The sequence below is a fragment of the Bos grunniens genome, chromosome 13, assembly GCF_055505025.1.
Source record: "Bos grunniens cultivar Pamir isolate PY7600 chromosome 13, Bosgru_T2T1.0, whole genome shotgun sequence".
Taxonomy (NCBI): domain Eukaryota; kingdom Metazoa; phylum Chordata; class Mammalia; order Artiodactyla; family Bovidae; genus Bos; species Bos grunniens.
This window is the reverse complement of record NC_141177.1, coordinates 16,688,925-16,708,791: the sequence shown is the minus strand read 5'-3', so window position 1 is coordinate 16,708,791 and position 19,867 is coordinate 16,688,925. Positions and strand designations below refer to the sequence as shown.

Here is a 19,867-nt window from a genome sequence, read left to right as displayed (position 1 = left end):
ATTGTTGTTTCATTCATTTTGCTATACGGATGGACCATAGTTCATTTAACCAATCCCTCCCTCCCTCCCCAACCCCTCCTTCTGCTTTCTTTTTAATTCCGTATTTACTTTTAGGAAATAGTTAACATTTCATGGCATTTGATGTACCACTATTCAGTATAGCTCACTAGAACTTCTGGTGGGGCTTTTTGGGGGGTAGGGTGAGGGGGTCTTTCAGCCTCCTCTGGGTGGATTTGAAGTCCTGTGATTAGGTTGTTTCCTATCTTTCGCTCCCAGTCTCTTGAGGTATTAATGTAAAGCATTAAGCATAATGCCTGGTGCATGCTGGGCATTCAGTATTGTGGGTTTCTGCAAAACAGGAGCAACCTTGCAGTGACTCGCCTGAGCAGGTACCCTTTGTGCACATGCATCAGTATTAAATTCTTAGAGGCAGAATTGCTGGTCACAAGGCGTGTACACCGAAACTTATGAGATATGGTCAACTTGACCTCCAGAGAGCTTACTCCAATATGCCTATTATATATATATATGTTCCCCTAGAGAAGGGACTGGTTACGCATTCCAGTGTTCTTGCCTGGAGAATTCCATGGAGAGAGGAGTGTGTGTGTATGTGTGTGTGTGTGTGTATATATATATATATATATATATATATATATATATATATAAACGTGGGTCTGAGTGAACTCCGGGAGTTGGTGATGGACAGGGAGGCCTGGCGTGCTGCGATTCATTGGGTCGCAAAGAGTCGGACACGACTGAGTGACTGATCTGATCTGATCTGATATATACATACAGATATTGGCCACGCTGCACAGCACGCAAGATCAGCATGTGGGATCTTAGTTCCCCAACCGGGGATCAAACCCATGTCCTCTGCACTGGAAGCAAGGAGTCTTACTAACTGGACTCTCAGGGAAACCCCAAGCTCGTGCCAATGTACATGCCTGTTTTCCCCACATACTTGCAACAGGTTATTATCAAGTCCGTCACCATTTAGGAAGTGGAGCAATTTTAGAGACTGGTTCAAATCCTTCATCTAGCAGACAGGGAACTGAGGCCCTGGGGAGGAGGAGGGTCCACCCAAGGTCACCTGTAAACTGTGGCATGGTTAGATTCCCATTTCTGGCCTCTCTGGCCTCTTCTCGGGGGCTGGGCAGTGTCCCGGTGGGACGTGTGAGAGCACGAGGTGGGGTCTGTGAGGTAAGAAAGGATGTGAAAGTGGGGCAGAGGGGAAATGGGGTGTACCAAGGTCTGTGTCCACGGCACACCTCTGCCCTGGGGAACGTAACAGGTTTTAGTTCTTGTATATTTTTTGTTGGCTGTGCCATCCGGCACGTGGGATCTTAGTCCCCTGACCAGGGATTGAACCCACGCCCCTCTGCAACGGAAGGCAGATTTTAGACACCGGACCACCAGGGAATTCCCGTGTTTTATTTCTTGAAGAAACTTCTGACTCATCTCCGTTACTCCTTCCTGCTCCACCTCCCCCGCCCCCGCCATCTTTTCCCTTGGAAACGGCCTCAGAGATTCCGGAAGGTGCTTCCTTACTTCTGAGCCACCTGCGTGGGAGGAAGCTGAGGACGTGAAGGTACTGACTGAGAGAGCAGGTTGAGACCCGGGAGCTGTTGTGCGAAAAGAATGGAGAATTTCCCAAGGAGGGAAAACAGAAGGGGGTGCTGGAGGCAGCTGGTCATCAGCGCTTTTTAACCCTTTCCTGCTGCACAGGCGGGCAGCCCAGAGAGATTTTCATAAACGGCTGGTGCTGATGGCTCTGAAGGGAGGTGGGCACCGCTCCCTCTGAGCCCTTGGCAGACAGGCTTTGTACTCTGGGTGAAAGTGTCGGAAAAAAAGGGAGAACAGCTCCTCATCTCGGAGAGGATTCCTCAGGGAAATCAGGCTGCTTTTCAAGCATAATTTGGAAAGCCACTGCTGCCTCCAAACTTGTGGGGAAGGGGGTGGGGGGTGGGGAGAGGAAGGCCATTTATAAAGCAATCAGTGCTTCCACAGAGACAGCCATCACTCAGAGTTATTTTCTGAAATTTGGCCTCTCTTCCTTACTCTGGAGGCAAGGCAACACGGGCAACTCTGCTTCCAATCAAGGCCGACACAGAGGCTGGGGTGAGTCACACAAAGGGAGAGGAGCCCTGCCTTGCTCATCGCAGCCGGAGCTGCTTTTGGAAAATCACTCCCTGGGCTTCTGAACAAGGAGGGAGCCTCATCAGAGGTTCCATTCATCTCACTTCTTACTCTTAAACTTTAAAGCACATATTTATGTGCCTCGAGTTGCTCATGAACCACGGCGTGTCAAACAGTTTGGGGTTGATGGAAGAGGTACATTTTCTCATCCTGGGACTTTCAGAAACACAATTTCATTGCCAGGCTCTCTCCTTTCCAATTTCTCCTGCACGCTGCCACGAGATGAATATTCCTAAAACGCTGCTTTCAGCGCATTACTCACCCATTCAAAAACCCTCCAAGGCCTCCCCTCTTGACCTCTTAAGGCTAGGATCCCCAGGTTGACAAGTCAAGGCCCTTCGTACATGTGGCCTCGGCCACCACAACCTCCTCATACACCCCTTCCCTAGACAGCCAAGCCACCCTTGTCACCTGTCACAGACACAGCCTGTAGACTTGGCCCCTTTCCACCCCGCATCTCTTTTCCTGGTAACGGAAATGCAGCACTTCCTTTTAGGGGAAACCAGTCCAGTTCCCTCTCCATATAGTTTGGTGAGCTGACCTGACACCTGCCTCCAGGCCTGCCTGTGAAAATGTAGATCAGGGCAAACTAAGGTCCCCAGGCAAAAAAAAAAAAAAAAAAAAAAAGGCCCCTGTCCTATTTTGAGGGGCTCCTGAGCTAAGAATAGTGCTTACATGTGAAAAGGTTGTAAAAAATATCAAGGAAGAAGATGCCATGGAGCTGTGGTCCCCAGCCATGGAAGACAATTTTCCCATAGACCAAAGAGGAGGGAGTGGTTTGGGGATGATTCAAACGAATTGCATTTATTGTGTACTTTATTTCTATTATTATTCCATCAGCTCCACCTCAGATCATCAGGGATTAGATCCCAGAGGTTGGGAACCCCTGTCCTAGAGAACCTGTCTGCAAAGCCTAAAATATTTGCCAGCTGGCCCTTTACAGAGAAAGTTTGTGGATACCTGCTTGGATGCACAGTGCTTGGTTTGGAGCGTGGCGACAGACGGGCTGAGCTGAGAACTGGAGCTGTCGGAAGGACGGGCACACTCTCCCAGGTTTGTTGAACCTATGTCTGGAGCTAGCGGTGGCCACCTCAGGCACTTAACAGAGAAGGCTGCCTGAGAAGGAAGGCCACACTGGGGGAAGCGGAATCAAAAGGCAGAGGCTGGCTGTGGAGCTGAAGCCAGCTAGGCCCATTGATCATGCGAGCCCAGACATTTCTTTGTAGCTGAAGCCAGTTTGAGTTGGGTCTCCTGCCAGCTGCAAGGGAAGGAGTTATGATGAGTACAGATATTGGCAGGTATGCCCAATGCCTTTGGGCATGTTATTACCTTGTCTGGAATGTCCTTTATCCTCTCTGCCTGTCTGCTTATCTTTTAGGATCTTATCTCCTCCTCTGCTGCGGTGCCCTGTAGTTCCTGGATAGTTCATTCAGAGACATAACCATCTACTTGCTCAGCTCTAAATGTCTTGGAGGAGTAGGTGTTGCATCCCTAACAAAGCCACGAGCAGTGGGGTTGGGAGATGGGGGAAGGACAGTGTGTTGTCCTGGGAGCCAGGCACTTACTCACCAGAGACACTATAGCATTTACTCCTCCTGAAGCAGCCGCCAAAAGAGGCAGTGGCAGCAGCTCCATTTTACTTATTTAAAATATTTATTTATTTGACTGCATCAGGTTTTCATTGCAGCACGTGGGATATTCATTGAGGTAAGCAGGCTTCTTTAGCTGTGGTGCGGGGGCTTAGTTGCCCCTTGGCATGTGGGATCTTAGTTCCCTGATCAGGGATGGAACCCACTCCCCCTGCATTGGAAGGTGGACTCTTAACCACTGGACCACCAGGGCAGTCCCAGCAGCTCCAGTTTAGAGATTTGAATATGAAGTAAAGTGACCCAATGAGGTCATGCCATTATGAAGAGGCAGAGTCAGAAATCAACCCCAGCTCTGATGAACTCCACATCCATGTTCTTTCCAGAGTATGGTGCCCCCCAACCCCGCCCCAACCGAGGGTCACATCTAACTCTTCTCAGGATCCCCTGGGTCCAGCTTTACACATCCCTGAATCCTCCATTTCCTGCAGATCAGAGCTCAAACATCTCAACCCCAACTGCAGGGCCTTTCAGCATCTGCCTATTCATTCCTCCCCTACCCCTGACTCCAGCCACACAGTCACTCAGGGTACTCAGGGTACACCCTGAATGAGAGGAGAAACCATCGCTGCACCAGAAATTTTAACAGGGGGAAACGATCGCTTTGCGAAGCGGACGTTAACAAGGACTAGATTGAGTCAGCAGGACAGGTTCAAAATTAAAGTTGCCTGAATATAATAATAACTGGAGAGGCACTCTAATTAGTTTTTTTTTTTTTTTTTAATCAAGTTCAACAATCTGCCTGCAGGAATCTGAAAGAGACTCAGGATATCTTAACTCTTTGAGGAAGCGGTGGGTTTTCGGAACATCACGGAAATTCTCTCGTGCAGGTTATCCCCTGGAGGGCTTCCCCAGAGCACGAGCTTTCTAATATCATGGTACAGGGTGGGTGTGCATGTACCCCGACTCCTTGGCACACCATCTTGGCCTGCCATACCCTGGCACCTGGTGAAGGAAGGCAGGCTGCTTTAATCTCTCTGGGAGCCAGGTCATGCTCGACAAGTCACGCCACCTCTCTGACCTGTTTTTTCTCATTTGTCAGGACCTAGAGATTGAATTAGTCTATCACTCTGTCCCCAGCGGAATCGGGAACAATGCTCTGTGAATCCTTTGACAATCCCCTCAATTAGAGGGCATTTCCTCCCTTTGCCCAAAGGAAATCACTCCAGAATTTTCAAACTGGAAGAGAGTTAAGTGATTATCTCTCTCTTTTCAGGGCTTCTTAACTTGGAGTCCCTGTGGGGGTCACAGGTGAGGTATCTGAAATTGGACACAGAATTTCTCGAGGTCAGCTGAGCGGACCCAGCGGGAGGTGGAGCCTGCCGTGACTGCAGGCTCAGAGGATGCTGTACCCTCCAGGGAGTGACGGGAGGAGGAATGTTTTCAGGGGGTGATTCCTAGCGGAGTCTAGAATCGTCCAAGTTTAAGAGTTCTCCCTCCGGCCCATTCCATCCACTTTCCAGGTGGGATAACTGAGGCCCAAAGTTGTTGGCGGGGGCTGGGGGGTGGGGGGTGGGAGCTGATGACTCACTGACAGAGCCAGACCAGAAGCCAGCTGGGCATCCGCTGCCCTTGCACGGAGGCTCTGCAAGGCAAGGAGTGGGACCTCTCTGGAATGGGCTGGGGACCCTTGCTTCACGAGGTCCCCATGCCAGCCGTCTTCTGGTTGTTTTTTATTTTTAGAGCTTGGGGATTATCTATGTCACTGGAGGAGTTATCTAGCTAGTGCCTCACCATGCATCTGCTGAGAAAGCATTCATCATTCCTGCACATGTGTCCTTCAGCACCTGTGTGTGTGTGTGTGTGTGTGGCTGTATACCTGAATTTACATGATCTGTGGGCTTTAAGTCTCCCAGCTATGAAAATCAAGTGTTTATCCTGCCTTTTCCACACAAACTCTCTCAAGGTTACCGCATGGTTGATGAAGGGATGCAAGGCTCTAGCTACAAGCCAGCTGGCATGGTGGGGCGGGAAGAGCACTGCTCTGCGGTCTGTAATGAATGACTAGGTCCAGGCGCGACCCACCAGTGGCTGCCAACATCACAAGAAGAGATCAGACATCATACACCTCCTGATGGAAGTGAGTGATACCACCCACAGAGGAGTGCTGCCAAAAAATAAAAACAAAAAAACCCTGATCTCTTGTTTTGCCTCATTTATAGGAAACACAGGTGACAAGAGGAGCCTGTGCAATGACCCCCCAGGGGATGTAATCAATAAATTCAGACTGTGGGAAGTGCTGTAGAATAAATGGCCTGTTTCCTTAACAAAAACTTCCCAGGAAAAGAAAAGAGAGGTGGAGAATCTATAAATTAAGAGATTTATTAAGGAACATATCGACAATGGCAATGTATACACCTTATTTGCATCCTGATTCAAACACACTGGGAAAATCTGAACACTGACTGAATATAATATTAAAGGACCATTGTTAAACATTTTTTAATGCTATTCTGTGGGTTAGTCGCTCAGTCGTGTCCAAGTCTTTAGAACCCCATGGACTGCTGCCCCTCAGGCTCCTCTGTCCATGGAATTCTCCAGGCAAGAATACTGGAGTGGGTAGCCATTCCCTTCTCCAGGGCATCTTCCCAACTCAGGGATCGAACCGGGGTCTCCTGCATTGCAGACAGATTCTTTATCATCTGAGCCACCAGGGAAGCCCAATGTATTCTGGTTGTCCATAAAAAAAAAAAACACAAAAAACAGTTTGGATATGACATCTGGGATTTGCTTCAAAATAACGCAGGGGCTGAGTGGGGGCGTGGAGGTAACTGGGAAGGGGAGGGATGAAGCAGGGCTGGCCAAGTCCTGACTGGTGCAACTGCGTCATGGCCACGTGGCCGTCAGTAGACCATTATCCATGGTAGACAGTTGAAAAATACTTAAAAGGCATCCAAACAACTGTCAGGAGAGTTTGCCTCTAGAGAGGGAAACTAGATGTCTGGTGAATGAGGATGGGGAGAATGACTTCTCAGTGTTTTGTACCACTTGGATTTTATACCATGAGTCTGTTATCCCTTTACAAACATAAACTCATTTTTAAAAAGTCACCCAATTTAAATAACAAACTTCAAAGTGAGGTCTTGATCATACTTTTCATTCAAGAAGTGCCTTTATTTCATTTCCTTCCAAAGAACAGGGGAGGTTCCATCTCCTTATTTGAGGAGAGAGAGGTGTGTGAGTTGGTGCTGCCAGCCAGTGACCGGAAAACTCGTGGATGGGTGTCGCTTCCACGTGGCCCCTGAGCGCTCACAGGACACACACAATGCACAGGCCTCTGCCCCATGTGTCCCCAAGCTCTCGGGTATGGGTGTGTGTGTGGGGTGGCCTGTGAGGCAGCTGGGGCCGCAGAGGTGGTAAGCTAAGGAGTTAAGCCCTTAGAGCTGCCAGACAATGTCATTTGAAAACACCAGGTATGAAATATAAATAACAGTCGGCTGCTTTCCTTCAATCCAATTTCTGAGCAGTTGTGTGATCGATCAATTTATAAATCGATCGGCTGTCTAATCCACCTTGGCAGTCTTCTCCGCTGCCACCGCCGCCGCCCTCGCCAGGGTGGGGTCGGCCCCACGACCTCGTCCTCCTCGGCAGGGGAGGGAAGGGACCTCCTCTGGCATCCACCTGCCCACCCTGGAAGGGGAGGGGTGTCACTGCAGCTCTGGGAGCAGGAGGAGCACGTTGGCTGAGTAGGGGTTCTGCTGCCTGGTGGCCCCCCGCAGCTGCACAGGGTGGAGGCTGGGGTGGGGAGGCGTGAACTTCTCCGGGCAGTAAAGTTCGTTCAGGAGGAACCAGGTAGAGTCCGGGTCGACCTTCATCAGGTGGAGGAAAACGCTGTGGAGAGATGGAAAAGGAGTGTGGGGGCATGGGGTGGGGGGTGGCTGCTGGGCTCCCCGCACCCCCAGAGGCTCTATACTGGGCTATTTGTGAAAACAACTGATAACCACATCACTTCAAACAGCAGAACAAAACCCACTTTAGTTCTGAAAACCATTATGATGGTCCCATAGATGGTCTCCTTCTAACAGAAAGAGAGGTAAAGAGTTTCATTTCCGTTGACAGAAAAAGAAGGAAAGTAATTAGTCTGAGTGGAACCATATTGACATCAAACAAGCTCTTGGCAAAGAAAGTGGTTAAATTCTTGGCTACAAAGCAGTTTTTAGAAGGAAGGAAGTGGATAGGGCCCACCTCCATTACACGGTCCTCTCCGCTCACGGGACCAGTCGGGGGCAAGGACTCCCTGTCCTGCTTGGGGACCTGGGCAACCCTCAACTCGTGGGCCTCAGGTCCTTATCTCTTCCCTCCGGCAAGCTGATGAACTCAGTAGTCGAGGCCTCTGAGAGCCATGGAATTTCGGTGGTCTGGATTCACCCACAAAGAGATCTGATCCAGTTGTTCTCCCGTGGCAGGATGGGCTAAGCCCTGCCCTGAGACCTTTAGCAGATGCCAAGTACTGGTCACGAACATACAACACAAACACAGCAGAAGGGCCCAGGCTACCCAGCGCCAGACACCCACCACAGGTGAGGTTCTTTATCTTGGTCTGAATTGTGGGGTCACAACCCTTGCCTCGTATCTGCTCACATTTCATTTCTAAACAATGCCCGGGGCCATAGCACTGGGCAACCCAGGTGTAAACTTCTTACGCTCAGCTGACTCAGCGATGCAGAGTCTGGCTTTTCAGTCTCAGGAAGGGTGAGGCCCTCCCCTAGCTGGGTGGCTCTCTTGCAGCCATCGTGCCCATCTCACACCTGGCCCACCTGCACAGAGAGGGCGGCCTTCCCGACCACCTTGCCTAGGTGCTTGCTCCGACTTTTCCTTCTCAGGACACTCTTTCCAGCATTTGTCAACGGCCTATTGACTGACCATCTCCCTTCCTTATAGCACAAGCTCCTGAGGCCAGGGACGCCTGTTTGGTTCACTGATGTATCTCGGGTGTTTGGTGTCCACACGGTAAGCACTCAACCAACATTTGATTGAACAGGTTTCATGTTTAATAAGGAAGGGACTTATCACGCTGCCCACTAACGACTTCAGATGGCATCCCTCGCTGAAATAGTTGTTGTTCAATCGTTAACTCATGTCTGACTCTTTGCAACCCCATGGACTGCAGCATGCCAGGGCTCCCTGTCCCTCACCATCTCCCATAGTTTGTCCAAGTTCCTGTTCATTGCATTGGTGATGTCATCCAGCCGTCTCATCCTCTGATGCCCTGTTCTCCTTCTGCCCTCAATCTTTTTCAGCACTGGGGTTTTTTACAATCAGTTGGCTGTTTGCATCAGGTGACCAAAATATTAGAGCTGAAATAGCGATATTCTGTAAAATGACCTAAAGAAGAGGTGAATGGCTCACCACTAAGGAAGGATCCACGGATGTCACTAACGGTAGTCACGTTACCACAGACGTCACTAGCTGCGTGACTTATCTTCATCTCAGGTTCCTCATTTCTGAAAACGGGAGATAACACTTCACCCAGGGCTCTGCTGGGGTTTAATTGGGAAAACACAGATCTGGCCCTACACAGGGCTGCCCTCATGGGATCCCTGTCTACCAGTTAACAGTGGACAGAATCTATCTGATGGATCATGTTTGATTCTTGATGACCATTCTGAGGAGCCTCTCCCCTACTACTGGGTGTCGGATAGGAACTTAAACAGTTGTGGCGTGCCTGGTTGGTCATGTCCAAAACGGTTGCTAACTGGCGCTAAATTCTGGCTTTTAATTTTGTTAATCTGAAAAGCCTGTGCCCTTGGGGGACGGGATTCAGGTTTTACTTCAGTGGAGCCAGTTGTGCTTCCTTCCTTGGGTATAACAGATGTGGGCTCAGGTGGCCAGGGAGGCAGGTGGAGGGGGCACTTTGATTTTCTGACCTGTCTAGTGCCTGAAGTTTTCTTTACTCAGGATAATCTTGAGTTTATAACCTCAGCGGTGGCTCCTGGAGAAGTGATTAGAATATTCTAATGCATTGTTTCCACTTCACCGCAGAAAGGAGATGGGGCCTGCGTAGGAGACAATTTTTGTTTAAAAACAAAAATATCTTTGATAATTAGAGTGGCGAGGGAAGTGATGAAAAAATGCACCAAAACTGGGAAGCAGATTTCTATTTACAAGTGACACAGTTGACAGTTTTCCCTGGTGCCAAAGGCTGTTAGAATGCAAATGATTTCATTTGATTTTTTTTTTTCTCCTCCTTCAAGAACTGGAACAATTCTTCAAGCGATAGCATGGGTGCACACTCTCAACTTCAAGGAGTATTTTGATCTGGGCGACACCCAGCCAAGTGGTGCTGCAGCCCAGTTCAGTCACCGCTCTGTTCTGCAAAGCTGAAGTTCATTTTCGGCATCCCTTTTTAACTTGCTAAATTCGGGTGTTATATTCGTTGGCAGGAAAGGAAAAGGAAGGAAACCACTCTCTCTGCCCTTCGAGAACCCTAAATAAGACACTAACGGGGAAGCAAAGGAAAAATCACGTGCAAAGTTCATCTTCTTCTAGAAGCCAGGGCCAAACTCTTGGAAGAATTATTTTGGGTCTCATTCTTGAGCTCCTAAAGTGATAGAATCCCCAGAATGGCAGGTTGGCAATGCTGGTTTCTTCTCTCTGCGTCTGGAAGCAAATTATTTTGCCTCTGTGAACCTGTTTTCCTTTTTCTCCAAAGGAAAATAATCACACTGGCCCCACCCTCCTCACAGGTTTGTTCGGAGGCTCTAAGGAGATGAGGTGCAGGAAAACACTTTGAAGTGTATGATGAAAACAACTGTTCCTTCCAGAAAGAGTGTGTGTGTCTCAGGAATAATTATCACTACCAACCCCAGCAGGACTGCCACACCATGGAAAATTCTCAGATGCTCTGAAAAGGGCAGAACATTTGTCTTTTGCTTCAGTCATAATTTCCTTCATATTGACTTGGTAGGGGTCCCAATTCTCAGCCACTGGGGTTGTAATTTTGCCCATTATTTTCAGGAAGAAATGAATGCACTGTTCTTTGCCCTCCATGTGCCTGAGGTCGCGAGCAATTACTGCGCCGTTCAACTGTGCCAGGTGCCTGGTAGGCAGAGCTGTGCTCTTTGCTTGGCAAAAGACATGCGACCTGCTGAACTCTAAACACTGACAAATTCTGAACCCAAACCCTCGCTCACTCTGAGGCCCTGGGAGCTGAGCCTGAGACCCAGGAGGTGTTGTCTGACTACTCAGAGGCCCAGCTTTGCTCCAACCTCTAGGATCACCCTGTCCCAGGCCAGGTTCCTGGCCTTTTTGGGGAGACGGGCATCCAGACAGGGAAAGGCAGAAAGCCAAAGACCCTGAAAGCATCCTTCTGCATAATCGAAAGATGAAAGACAAAGAGGAGACCTCAGCTTTGAATTGATTGGAGTAACTGCCTGGAAAATGTTCCCAATACATCTTGAGACATGGCCGGGATGGCTGGTGAACACGCCAAATGGCCAACTCCATCTTTTTTCAAGCCCAAAGAAAAATACTTTAAAAATATATATATATGTACACCATTTAACTCCTGCACAAAAATTTCTTTCTCTTTCCCCCAGGCCCAAATCGGTGGCTCCAGGGAGCACAGTTATCAAGAGATTATCTGGTCCCCAGAGTTCTGGGAGGCACTCAGCTGGGCCTCCTGCCTCCGAGTGTCCTGAGGCGAGTGATTATCTCTCAATAACCTGTAGGGCCGTGTAGCTTAAATGATAACTTGACTTTAAAAAATTTAGAACTCGCCGTTAGGCAGTTTCTAAGCAACCTCTGTTTCCATGGCAAAGATGCCTGGTGTTTATACTGATTTTTCACTTAAAATGCGGTTTTATTGAATTTCACTTCATGCAGGCAGCCATTTCCCTGTACTTCAGCCCTATCTACAGTTGACGGGTATCAGTAAGTACCTAATAAACTCCAGACACCAAACCAACAGAAGCGACTCATTCCTTTACGATCAGTATCAGGTGCTCTGAGTGACAAAGCCAGGGGTGAGGGCGCCTGGGGGGCTGGGAAACGTGCTGCTGGAATCTGATTGGCTGGGTCTGGTCCCATCCCTGTGTGGTTCACCAAATGTTTACTGGCACCTGGTCCAGCGCAGGGAGCTGTGTCAGGTGTGTGTGGGACACAAAGATGGGTGGACGAAGGCTCTGGCCTCAGGGCTCCCTGTCTGGTGGGGGAGGACAGACGGACCACAGACACCCACAGTGTGACATGAAGAGGGCCAGGCTCAGGTCACGGCTGGGCCGGAGCCAGGGAAGGACTCCTGAGGTGGGGACCCGCAAGTCTTTCCTGGACATCAGTGAGATTGCTTCTAAGCCCCTTCCAGCTCCAACATGCCCCAGAAGTTCTCAAATCTGGGGGCTGAGTCCTGGGCCTGTCCATCCCAAGTGGGGCAGAACCAAAAAGACACCCTCCTGCTGAAGACGTGAATATTATGGAGTGTGTCCTCACCATCTCGTGCTAGACTGCCCTGGCTTCAAGGGGAATTCTAGAAAACCGCCGGCCAATCGAGGCTCGGCAAAGCTAAATAAACCGTAACTGAAATTCAGTGCTCCCAGTTCTCCTGGGTGACAGGCTATTCTTTCTCTGTCAATTACTTGCTTGAGGGATCTGCTGCTCCTTGTCTCCTTCTGGATTTATAAAATGCTCTCATGAGCTGTCTGCATAAATGCCAGTGGTAAAGAACTTGTGGCTCTGAGAGGTTTATTTATTTATTTATTTGGAGCACTGAAAGAAGTTACTCAGGGTGTCTCCTTAGGGACACGACACAGGCTGTCTCAATGTGGGTGCAACTAAAGGCAACTGGAGGATAAACTCACTTGTTGGAAAGCAGGCATACTGCAAAGTGATTTTGGCTTCCCTGTGGTTCCCTTTCTGGCAGAACAGCCGCCACATTCTTCTTTTCTCCGGCCACCTCCTCTCCCATGATTCTGTACCTGCTGACTCAGTACATGCTGATGCTACAAATGAGGCTGTGCGTTTCCTTTTAAATAAATGGATGCTAAGGGTATCCACGTGTTGGAGTCAGCAAAGCAGTGGGGCGATGCTTCCATACTCGGTAATTTACTCTAATGGGTCTCGCTTCATTGGTTAACCAGTATTTCAAGCCTGTCCTTTCTTGCTATTCAATTTAGCTATCTTCCCCTGCACAGAGGCCGTTTTTTTGTTTCTAAATGTTGGAAATGGAGGATTATGACTTGGAGCAACGATTTACTCTCCAAATAAATACCACCAATTGCCTTTGCAGCTATACATACTCGTTCGACTTAACTATATTTACCTGTTCACAGCCATTCATCTATCGATCGCCAACCCGCACACTCATGCAGAGCCCGGTATTAAAAACATTTTTAAATGCAACCGGGATAGGAATTAAAACCATAAACACTAGTGAAAGCTTACGATGCTAATGCAGTCCCTAAAGTATCACAAGACAGAGTATCATAGTTGCAGTGGAATGACTCCATGGCTTTGTGCATATTTAAAAAGATATGGCACTGAGAGGCCCAATCTGTTACCGACAATTCAAAAATAAGCCAGAGCCGAGAAGGGTTTAAATCCCACTGGGGCCGGATTTAAAAGCAGTCCTTCCCATCTGGCCAGCTCTTACGGCTCCAGGCCCCACTGACAGCCCAGATCCCATGATGGCAACGCTGCTGGGCATGGATCTCAAAGTGGCCCTGCCCGTCTGTACTTTCCGGCTGCATGCCGAGTTTCCTGACCCTCCCTGGAAGATTCACACCCTTGCAGAAAAAGACATCCTCCTGGTAGCCTACCTGTTTTGCACCCCTTCCCTGCCACCCTCAAACTCTTTTCCTGAACCCACGCTTGGGCACCAAGCCAGCAGCCTCCACTGATGGAGCTGTAAGAAACAGCTCTAGGAAATACTTCTGTATTTACTGCAAGGATGTTAGGAGTCATCAGTCACAAAGGTACCTAGTGTTCTTTTAAGATGACCCAGGGGGTGCATTTTCTCAGGGTTTAGTACCAAGGGGATTCCAGAGGGCTGCCTTCTAAAAGCTTTCTGTTCTGACTTCAGTGATGACTGGAAGTCGCACAGCAGGCATGTCTCCCTCTCTGCCTCCTGTGTTAGGAAGCCCAGAGCCTGCTGCAGGCTCATCTCTAGCACAGGTGAAGAGCTCCAAGTCTGTGTTTTACAAATGAACCTCAGCCCTGGCTTCACTTTGTTTCCCCTCTTCTTATTTTTCCTTTAAAAAATGTCTTCAGTTCTTATTTACCTTGTTGCATACACTTCAGTTTGTAAGATACTCAAGGTCTTTTTTGGAATAAGGAAGAAGTTTAAATAATGATAATGATTGAGTTTTTACTTTGGGCTGACATTTTGTGCTATAGACTAATATACATGACTTTGCTAAATCTTTGTAATAATTTTATCATGCAGAAAAAAAAAGATATGCTTATTCTAGTCTTGTAGATGAGGAAACTGAGACTTCCAGAAGGAAATTAATTTGCCCAAGGTGATACCACTGCTAAGCAGTCATGTGAGGCCAACTCTACCGTGGTCTTTACCTTTGAACTCTCAGCACAGTATCTGGCGAATAAGAGACTCTAAAGCATCTTTTGAATAAATACATATATAATAAGACAATTGAGGCCATGTCCCTGGCTACTTCACTAAGCACTGAGATTGTCAACATTCATTCCTGCTTCTTAGGTGTTCAAGACAGACCTCAGACCCTGCAAAGGGATGAAATGACCACTCTGTAGTCGGCCAAGGCTTCTGATATCTGAAATCTACTTGGTGCAGGCTGTCCAGCTACCAGGCTCGATCTCCCATCATGAGCATCATGGTTCCCGACCCAGTACGGCACATATAAGTGTGCATGCAGGCCCCACACTGGGCTTTACCACTGGGTGGTAGAATGGATGACCCTGGCAGATTATCAGTCATGTGACACCACCGAGAAAGCAGGGGAAGGACTGGTAGCGTTTGATTTAATTGGTGGCACAGAGGTCCCTGCCTTCTGATCTGAAACCCAGCAACCCTCTTCGTTTGTAATTTGCATGGCAGATGTCTCTTATCTCTGACACCAGGAAATCATGCCTATATCCACACAGTGAACAGCCTCAGATCTGAGTGCATTTTTAGAACAATGAGACTTGAAAAGCAGCAGTGCCTGCCAAAAGATGGATAATAGGAAAGCTAACTACTGGGTCTGGATTTGTCCACCATTAATCAAATATCAAAAGGGAAAATATTAGGAGTGCCCTCATTTCCATGCTGGGTGTAGTCTGAGGGGGAAACAGCTCAGCAGCCCAAGCTCAAACACATTGCCCACACCATTTAAGGGGGTGAGCTGCTAATTTCAAGCTCAGCTGAACTAACGGATCACCTCTGTGGCTGCTGATCCATTCAAATATAATAAGCCCACATGTGGGTAAAGAGGAGTTGGGGCTCTGACGGGGATGAAATGAACAAGCCTCTGCCAGTCTGAGTTCGTCCAGGGTTTGAGGCAGCGGCTGCATCTTTGATGGGCTGAGATCCTACTGCTAGAAAGAATGCGGGGAAGTCAGTCAGTAAATGAGCATTCAAACTTGGTCCTGGCTGCTCAAGCAAAAGTGGTAAGGGAAAGGTTTAACAACTGACATGAAAAAGACCTTTCAGGGACTTCCCTGAGGCCCAGTGGTTAAGACTCTGCACTTCCCCTGCGGTGGGCACAGGTTCTGTCCCCAGTTCAGGAACCAAGATCCCGCGTGCTTCGAGGTGCAGTCAAGATAAGTACATAAGATTTAAGAAAAAGATCCTTCTGAGGTGAATACCCCGTTTCAGATTTCAGTCAAGATGAAGCAGGCTTCCAACAAAAATACCATGCCCAAGGGTATACATGTATGTGTAACAAATACAAAACATATCATATATTTGGCAAATTATATATCTCCCCACATGGATGATTCCCTGGTGTCTCAGATGGTAAGGAGTCTGCCTATAACACAGGAGACCTTGGTTTGATCCCTGGGTCAGGAAGATCCCCTGGAGAAGGCAATGGCTACCCACTCCAGTATTCTTGCCTGGAGAATTCCATTGACAGAGGAGCCTGGTAGGCTACAGTCTATGGGGTCACAGAAGAGTCAGACATGATTGAGCGACTAACGTTTTCCACACAGGTGTGCACATACAAACAAATGTTAACTCCAGAATGGGAGCACCATGAGGGCGCAGGCCTTCTCTCTCCTGCTCCCCTCTAGTTTTCATGCCTGGAACAGTGCCAGGCACGGAGTAGCTACTCAGTCAATCAGCAGCATGAATGATTGCCGAGTGGAGTCTTACACACTAACGCTAAGCATTGGCGTGACATGTTGGAAGGAAGCTGTTATCACCAAATCCGGTTTACAGGGAAAGGAGATGAGGGGCAAGGAAACGAAGCCACCTGCTCAAGGTCGCAGAGCTAGGAAGATGTGAACCTGGGTTTGCCTGCGTCCAGGACTGCAGCCCCGGGCCTGTCTACACAATGTCCAGGAGAGGTAGATGGGGGAGGCTCTCTCCCTTTCCCACCACACGCATCAAGAACCACAGCATCCCACACCTGCCCAACCAGGAGGTGTACCAGCTGGTCGCTAACTGCTGGCACCTTGCACCCCCACCTGGCACCTCAGAGTGACAGGCGGAGTTAGGACTGTGGGGGTGGAAACTGGGTGGCCTGAAAGCATTGTCCCTCCCTTGCTGGGCATGGGCTTCCAAGTTTGAAAAAACAGATATTGCCCAGTTCTAGTTCTGTTTAGCCTGAGGGTGGGAGACTGACTGGATGATGTATGCAAAAGACAGGGAACCTCAGAGGCTGCTCGGAGAGAGGCCTGAGGAGTGTGGTTTTAATGGAGCTGAACTGAACCAGGTTGAGAGCATGTACTGATTGGAAGGAAAAACACAGGAATTTGGGGGAATGCGTGCTCATCTCAGATTCCTTTCATGTAGGAGAAGGAAAAGCTCCGTGGCCAGAAAGGCACAGAACCGTGGAGGCCCAATGCATGCCGGGAGGTGCCTCAAAGGCCACTGGGGCCACTGGGGAATTGATGTCAGTTAAGTTCTCCAAGGCTGAGACGGGGGCGTGGCTGAGAGAACGTGTTATTCTGTACTCCAGTGCTTATTCTCAGGGACTGGGCCTTATTTATAGCTCCTGACATGCTGACCCCTCCTCCCACACCCCAAACATGGTTTTCTCATTTGTTACCCACTGAAATCACTTAACTAGGTGAACTCTGGGAGGGTTGGTATTTTCTCTTGCACAGCCAGTTAACAGTGACACCTGGTGGTAACAAACAGCAAGATTATACCCCTACTCCTACCACCCACCCCCATGCCCCCCATCCCGCCCCCCTCCCCCCAACCAAGCTGCAAGATTTATGTTCCTCCTTACAAGGCACATTCGCTAGATAAAAGCATTAAACTGGAATGGCATCTCCGTTCTTAGCATTTATGGCCTTGGTTATATCAACCACCCCCTGATCAATTTCCATTTCTAGAGTTTACAGCCAGGATGTAAAAGCCTGCCACAAAGGCTATATTTAATATGACAAATTAAAAAAGCAAACACAGGCTTGGTCATTCTTTGGAGCCAGGAGGAGCAAACAGGAGGAAGGAAAAATCCAACCGTGAATACACGCAAAGGGGAACTCGCCTCGAGCTGCTGAGTCTGCCTCCATCCCCACATGAGGCAGGCCACCCTGCCGAGGTCTCACCGAACCCCCACCTGCCAGACCTACAGACACAGCTGCTCCTCCATCTCCTTTTTGCGTTGGGGTGGGGGTGGGCTCAGAGCAGCCACCTGCCCTCCCAGGTATCCTCACCAGCCCTACCACAGCCCAGCCAGTCACCTGCCCGGTGCCAGGAAGTCACTGCCCTGGAGGGAGCTGGGGCGTCTCTGAACGGCTCTAGTCTGTACTAGTTCTCTTGAATACGGAGCTGAGACTGGAGTTTTTGTAACCCTCTGGCTACAGAACTCCCTTATGGGCGCTGGCAAAGAACACACCACCTTTACTTCTCCCCCAAGTGGGTAGGGGTGTCACTGACAGTTGTCGGGGCGGAACACTGAGGGGCAGGAGTGGAAGCAGGGGGCTGGGGTGAGGCTTCTGCAGGGGATCGTAAAGAGATGAGGGTGCCTGGCCTGGCAGCTTGGAGGTAAGGAGAAGCAGACAGTGTTAAGAGAGATATTGCAAGTTAGATAGACAGGCTTCACTTCTGGAACGGATGCGGCATGTGAAGGAAAGAGGAGAATTAAGGACAAACAACAGGATGGATGTGCGGCCATTTGCTGAGCTGGGGCCTGTGTCTCACTCAGGGGACCTCGTTCGTTAGTCCCTGGAGGTCTGACTGCTTTCATACTCACTGGCCCACCCTTCTCCCTGCTTTGCTCTGCAATCAGACTCACAAAGGGACCAGGTTGCCTATTGTCTCACGCTTCTTCTCCCCTTTAGACAGCTTATTAATTTCTGAATCAAGATGCCAAATCAGCTCCGGATCAAGGACAACACAGGTATTTTTTTCCCCTGACTTCAAAATAAGTTTGCAGATGATGCATTCGTGAAGCAATCAACCTTGTACTTCCTCCCCGCCTGGCCCGCCCGGCAGAAGGAGGTCATCTGACTCAACCCTGAGTGGAATGCGGTGGAGCAAACAAAAGGCACCTCGATCAGGCTGGCAGCAACCTCCTCCTTCCCCACCCGCCTCCTCCTGAGGCACCTGGAATTCCAACTCAAGAGTCAGCAAGGTCCAGTTTGGGTTTGATTGCTTTCAGTGGCAAAAAAAAAAAAAAAATTAGAAATGAAAAGATAATGACTTGTGAATATTAGCCTGTTTGATGGGTCTGAATTGGAAGGACAGCTATGGGGAGGGTGGAGGAAAAGTAGAATGAGATGGGAGATGAGAAAAACCAGACCTTTCAGACTCTCGATTGTAGCAGACACCCAGAAGAATCTGCTTCCAGATGGATCCATCATGTTCATGAGTTGTACTTTAAATCAGAGCACAATTAGCTTCAGGGACTCTGCCTGGGGGAGGACGATTTTCATCTTTAAGGAACGAGAATGTCTGGGGACAAGAAGCTGGTTGAGATGCGCCCCTGCGCTCGAGAAACCATGACTGATTCTGGGCCTAGAGGATGTGACAGGAAAGGGACAGAAAGAAAAAAGGGAAGTGGGGAAATCAAGAGCAGAAAACTGGAAAGGATAATAAATCAATTCGAAGAGATATTTCCATCACTCCCAGAGAGTGCAAGGTTTATAAGGGAGCAAGTGGGCTTTCCTCACTCACAGACAGAGAGCAGCCTTCCAGCCCTTCAGGGAGTGAGGCGACACTGAGCCCACCAAGGAAGATTAGGGGCACATTTCCAGAAACTGATGGAGTTGGAGGGGCTGTTTCTTTGCCTGGGGAGGTGGAACTGTAAGGCCCAGGGCAGAAGGCAGTGCCAGGCAGACCGGCCAGCTTTCACCTCCGCTGCAGACATCCAAAGATGGCAGTTCCAGGGCGCAGGCTGCTGCCGGCTAGAAGGAGGGCTCGGGAGAGAAGGGTCAGGGTGCACTGTGGGTCTCAAGTCGGGGGAAGGCTGCTGTGCTCAGTTTTAGCTTTTGCTGAATATTCCTTAGGACTCTCGGAACCAGACATAGGTTCTTCTGTTGAAGGCAGTAGAGCTATTCTTCAATAAGCAAATCTTTTAGAAATGAGAATCACATAATTTCAGAGTTGAAAAGGCCCTTTAAATCATTAGTCTAGGGGTTTTGAATAATTCTTGGTTCACAGACTCCTATTATATATCAGATGAATGATGTAGACTCCATCTAGAGAAAGACATGTACGTGTCTGCTTGCACACACACACACACAATGCTGCATACGATTTGTGAGGGTCTGTGGCACCTGAAGACCATTCAGACATTCTGTGGAGCCAAGGTTTGGTAGATCAATAACCCAATGCTTTTGCTTTGCGAGTGGGGGAGCTGAGAGAGAGGTGCCAGGGTCACCAGGGAGGAGAGCTAGAAGCCAATCACCCTCTGCCTGCTCCCGTCCAGGACACTGTCTTTATGCTTCTGGCCCCTTTG

General features: G+C 49.0%; 1 protein-coding gene and 1 long non-coding RNA gene across 6 annotated transcripts in view; one reads left to right on the top strand and one right to left on the bottom strand.

Moving 5' to 3' along the window:
* Positions 1 to 1,193: 1,193 nt before the first annotated feature.
* LOC147360272 (uncharacterized) lies at positions 1,194 to 5,980 on the top strand. The gene is made up of 5 exons (XR_015138642.1): positions 1,194 to 1,588; positions 3,037 to 3,249; positions 4,572 to 4,634; positions 5,059 to 5,305; positions 5,749 to 5,980. It is a non-coding gene; the product is annotated as an uncharacterized LOC147360272 (long non-coding RNA).
* A 952-nt stretch (positions 5,981 to 6,932) lies between these two features.
* The window catches only part of TTI1 (TELO2 interacting protein 1), a 41,456-nt gene continuing 28,521 nt past the window's right edge, over positions 6,933 to 19,867 (bottom strand). For all 5 annotated transcript variants that reach the window (XR_015138640.1, XR_015138641.1, XM_086330873.1 and 2 more), the window contains one exon: positions 6,933 to 7,673. Coding sequence is in view for 3 of the 5 variants with exons in the window: in XM_086330873.1 (XP_086186999.1) it covers positions 7,490 to 7,673 (184 nt within the window). In the remaining 2 variants the exon portion in view is untranslated. The remainder of the gene's footprint in view (positions 7,674 to 19,867) is intronic.